This window comes from Buceros rhinoceros, unplaced genomic scaffold (assembly GCF_000710305.1).
Source record: "Buceros rhinoceros silvestris isolate BGI_N320 unplaced genomic scaffold, ASM71030v1 scaffold14725, whole genome shotgun sequence".
Classification (NCBI taxonomy): Eukaryota; Metazoa; Chordata; class Aves; order Bucerotiformes; family Bucerotidae; genus Buceros; species Buceros rhinoceros.
Genome location: NW_010411296.1, coordinates 19036 through 24041, shown reverse-complemented (window position 1 = coordinate 24041; position 5006 = coordinate 19036). Strand labels below are relative to the sequence as shown.

Genomic DNA, 5006 nt, shown 5'->3' with positions numbered 1-5006 from the left:
TCCTGCCCCTCCACAACCACAGTCCTCAGGGACATGCTGGATCAAGAGATGTTAGTAGCTCCTCCTCATAAAACTGCCACCCCCAGTCATTCCTCCAGGATGTGCTTCACCCACTGAACCCATGATTATCCGAGACTTTTACAGAATATTACTGACAGAAATGCAAGCATTCTGTAAATCTAGTTTGAGAATCTACATTTCGATAGATGCTTCTGGCAGCAATCAGATATCCAAACCATTCTGCAATTTATCCTGTGGTGTCTGCTTTGCACTAACTTCTGTGCAGCAGGTTCCTTAAGTATGGATCTTTACACTAACTGTAAGAAACGAAAGGCTTAAGAGAAGCAGCAGACATAACAATCCCTGATCAACCAAAGGAAGCAAATAATACTTTATAAGCATATTTATTATTTATGAGAATTCAGATATTGACATAGCTTAGTTGTTTATACAAATCCAGCCTATAATTAAAGAATAAATGGACAGAGTATATACTGTACCATTAGTAACCACATACACAAAACTGCTGAAAGAAAGGATTGTTTCTTTTTCAGCAAATCATCTACAAACTCTGTTGGTATATTTTTAGTCCACTCCATTTTGAAAGATATTGAAAGTCAAAGCAAAATGAAAACAATATGCTTTCAATCTAGAGGAAACTATGGGCACAAACTTCTTCAGATATGCTTGGAGGGAGAAATCAAGCTTTCATTGTTCAAACACTTAGTCTCAGAAACAGAATTGTGGTAACCTAAAAAAATTTTTTTGAGGAAGAAATATACACACATATATATGCACACATACGTTCTATCAATTCTCACTTGCTGTCCCAAAAAGGGTTTTTTCACCCAGTGTGCAGAGACCAGTCATAACACACAGAGCCAAGATACTGATTTATTCGAGACTGTGCAATGTCGGGTGCTAGCCAGTTCTTCACTGCAAGCCCAGCACACCTCCATGCTTTCCAGAGTTTCTTTTATACACACTCTTATCAGTTAACAGGTTTCTAAGAACTTCCCACTAATACTGACTGCTAACAATTTGCACATGATTACACAATTCTTATTTCTACTACACATGCTCTACTGAGGAAGGGTCTTCACCTAGGCCTGGGTCTCTTGCCCTAGGGGTGTGGATTTTAGTATTAAAATGAGGATAGTTTACTAAGAAAGACAGTTAATTACATCTTTGGCTTACTACTCCAAATTATACACAACATGATCATTAAGTACATGTTTTACATTTCTCCCAGGATGTTTGTTCTTCAATGACAGTCAACTCCTGATTAGGAGTTCCTCTACTAATCATTTTGGACAGTTTCAAGGATGGTCACCCTGTTCTCACACCTCACATATGTAGCTGGCTAACGGAATCCTTTATCTAATTCTAACAATCCTTTCACTAAACTTCAACTTCTTTGCAGCTGGATAACAACTGCAGCCTTAATATATAATTACTTCATATATAATTCCTGGATGAAGGTGTAAATTACATGAAGACACAATTTGACAGCATTAGTGTCTTCTGTAACATAAATGCAAAAATGTTTCAAGTGCAGTATTGAAATTTCCTTTTTGCATATGGTTATGACATGGTCCTTAAAAAACAGACGCGATGCTTGACAGTTTGAAAAATAATGGCCATCAGTTCTATCCTACCAAAAGGAAAGCTAGCACCTGTGACAACTAGAGATGTCTGGAACTGAAAAAACAAAGTGGAGATAAATTTCACTTGCCTGGAGGACAAAGGAACAGCAATTTTAGGTTTTACTGGAAAACAGAAATACTGTTAGCTTCACTGCTAAGGTCTGATCAGGCAAGAAGTCAGAACATCAAAAGCAACAAAATGAGCCATAAAATTACTGTGGAAGCAGAGTACCTTACATTATTTTAGGGAAGTAGACAAGACACACTTTATCTCCCCACATTCCATAGTCTTTCACTATCAAAACAAAATAAAGGGTGTTAAAATCCCACTTGTGCTACTTAATTGACTCTAATGTTGTTTCTCTCCAGTACCTAATCTTAGCTGCTGATTTTCTGGTCAACCTTATCCGTATGTTCATTATCCTTTTACCTGAAGCACCCCGTACCAAGCATCTGAGATAATCTCACTTCACATATGCAAACAGATGGCTGATCTAAAGCTCAGGCCTTTGCCACTCCTGTGTTTTCCTGCTGCATGCTGAAACAACTAGAGGAGAAAGATGGGCCCAGCAGAAAGAAACAAACTTAAAAGAAGGGACGCAGCTAGTACATCAGTGAAACTCAAGGCATAAAATAAGACTCCCAGGGAAAGGAAAAAATGAAGTCTGAAAGAAAAGCCAACCAACTGGCAGAAATCCCTTCATTTTTCAGGGTGCGCCATTAAAAGAAATGCCTTTGTATTTCTGGTGTATCTTCTGAATTTCCCTATCTTTTTTCTGCTCCTTCTCTAGCCCATTCTATGCCTTTGCATTGACAATGAGCTTGCCTCTCTACATCTGACTGCTTTTGTTAAAGCTAAAATCTCAAAACTTTTCTCAACTCAGAGAATATTTTCACGTCCCACATTTAATTAACTTGACAAAAACCCAAAGGTCTCATTAGTTTCTGTTTTCTCGCCATCTGTACAAGTGTCCCTCCACTATCTCCTTTCAGTTGGACAACATAACACTTCAGATCTCACACAATTTTGATTTCCTCAGAGCCTGGCATAACTCTAGATCACTAGTCAAAGCTTGTACGCAGTACCAACAAACGAAAGAAACAATATATTTCAGGATATATTTAAGAGCTGGAAGACCAGTGAATTACAATATGGGACTTAAAAGACTTCTGTAGTCTAATTTACACATGTAGAAATATTTGTAGCATTCACAGTTATAATCGTCCACTCCTGGCAAAGTTACATAATCTTAAGTTAAGGGCATCTTAAGACTTGATTGAACTCGAAAGCTAACTCAGATCTATATGAATAGCTGTATGATTAACAACAGAGACTAATTCTATTCCTGAACAACTGCAAGTGAAAACAAGTGACCAAGTTACTGTAATGCAGTAACTGTTTGGACTTGCCTGCATTACAAAGTTTTGCTACTGTAGGGGCATTGGTAATCCATTCTCAAAACTGAGGAACTAACACCTTGGGTGAATGGAGTGTGAACACATGAATTCCAAAACAGGCAAAAAAGTCTGAAACAGATATATTGCCCTCTTCAGTAGAATAACAAGTACATTTACACAAAAAACTACCCCTCTCTCTCCTTCATCAACTTAATTAAGGCAACACAATTTCTTTAATGCAGACTATTGTCTGGTAAGTTCTTCCTTCTTAATGGTGCTGACAGAAAAGCCAATTAAAAATATTCATTCCTTTTTTTTCTTTTAATGGAGTCATGCCCAATGCTATTGCCAACAGCAAATGTGGAAGCAGCACTTCTACCTTACAACACACAGCCTTTTGGAAAGTTAGTCTTTTATGCAACTTTGATCCCTCTGAATCTACATTTTTTTTTCTTTGTATGGATACATATGTGAAGTGCAAGAATTAAATATCTGGTCCTGGAAACTTGTAGCACAATCAGAAAAGAGCAAAGAGAAGTGCTAAAGTTTTCATCGATGAGGCAAACAAAAAAGAGAAAGTGAACAGAAGAGGTAGAAAAGCATAAAAGTTGTCAAAGAGCAAATAAATTATTTGAAGATGACAGAGGGGGAGCAGATAAACAAACACACTCTGACTTCACATCATTGCAAGTTACTGATTCCACACACATTTTTGCATAATGGTGTTACAAAAGTTAATTACAGAAGTTGCTTTATCACCTTAACAAAGAGAATAACTTGATTAAGCATGAAGCATGTTGCTTAATCACAGGAGCTTTGCAAATGAGCAAGTGCAAAGCTTCAGTTGTTGTTGATTACTTCCAAATTAAAAAGCAAACGTTCAGACATTTACCTTGCTGTGAGTATGTAGCGTAGCAAGTCCTCAGGGGGAGCAGTACTGCCAGAACCATGAAGTGATTCATCATTCACCTGCCTTTTCCTGCATAAGACTTCTCAGGAAAGAAGACATTTCTATTTATTTTTCTTTTACAAGAAATGCATGCCAGACAACACTCCAGATATTACTTTATTTAACAATGAATAAATAAAAACCCAACAACACAGACTCTGGGCAGTTTAAGAGAAATTCAGGAAGAATGGACAAAGAAAGATAATGAATGAAAAAAGACCCTCTTGTTTTTAGGACTTGGTTACAGCATAGGAAGAAATGCATCTTACTCAAAAATATCAATTTAATCTTAAGAAATAAAACACACCACATCTTTAAAAATTTTCCCTCCACTTATTCCTAATATTAAAACAAAAGTTTATCCTGATATATTTTAGCTTTCTTTCTGCACAAGTAACAAGATACTCCTCCTAACAAGGAAAAAGAAAAGCACCAAATGTTCAAAAGGCCTTGTGGTTTCTACTACACCTGGAGCCTGACTGATGGATTGATGAACCCAGCAGACTTTGGCAAGCGTGATCTTGTCATTTGCCAGCACCCAGGACATTATATGGAGGGCTTCAATTAGGCTGGAGTTGAAATACACATATCAAAATCTTAGCAAGTCCCGTTCCTAGAAGGAATGCTGTCTCAAGTGCCCTCCAGCTCTATCCAGCATTCCTTTTACAGCTTTTAAACCCACACTGTGCGAGGATGAAAATCCATTTGACTTGCACAGCCCAGTCATGAGAGACTGGTCATATGTCAGATCATAAGTCATGAATCGTAAGTCACGAATCACCTGCAAACTCCCCCATGTAGAAGGGAGAGGTAAGCACTCCACAGCAGTAGGGTTTAAAAACACTTAGGCACATAGGGTACAGGAGTGCAAACAACAGGAACAGGATGATGGATACAGCTATCTTTAACTTTTAATTTCCATTTTTCACACGTCTGGAGCTGTGTGTAATACTGATAGAGTCTTCTCTCACTGCTTCCCTAACAAAAGCTGAAACTGCTAGCAGGACCGACAA

General features: G+C 37.8%; 1 protein-coding gene across 1 annotated transcript in view; it reads right to left on the bottom strand.

The window, feature by feature from the left end:
• The window catches only part of LOC104493318 (oncostatin-M-specific receptor subunit beta-like), a 24183-nt gene extending 20174 nt beyond the window's left edge, over nt 1-4009 (bottom strand). Inside the window, exon 1 of the mRNA XM_010135972.1 lies at nt 3937-4009. Within this exon, the coding sequence (XP_010134274.1) occupies nt 3937-4009 (73 nt within the window). The remainder of the gene's footprint in view (nt 1-3936) is intronic.
• Between the last annotated feature and the right edge of the window lie 997 nt (nt 4010-5006).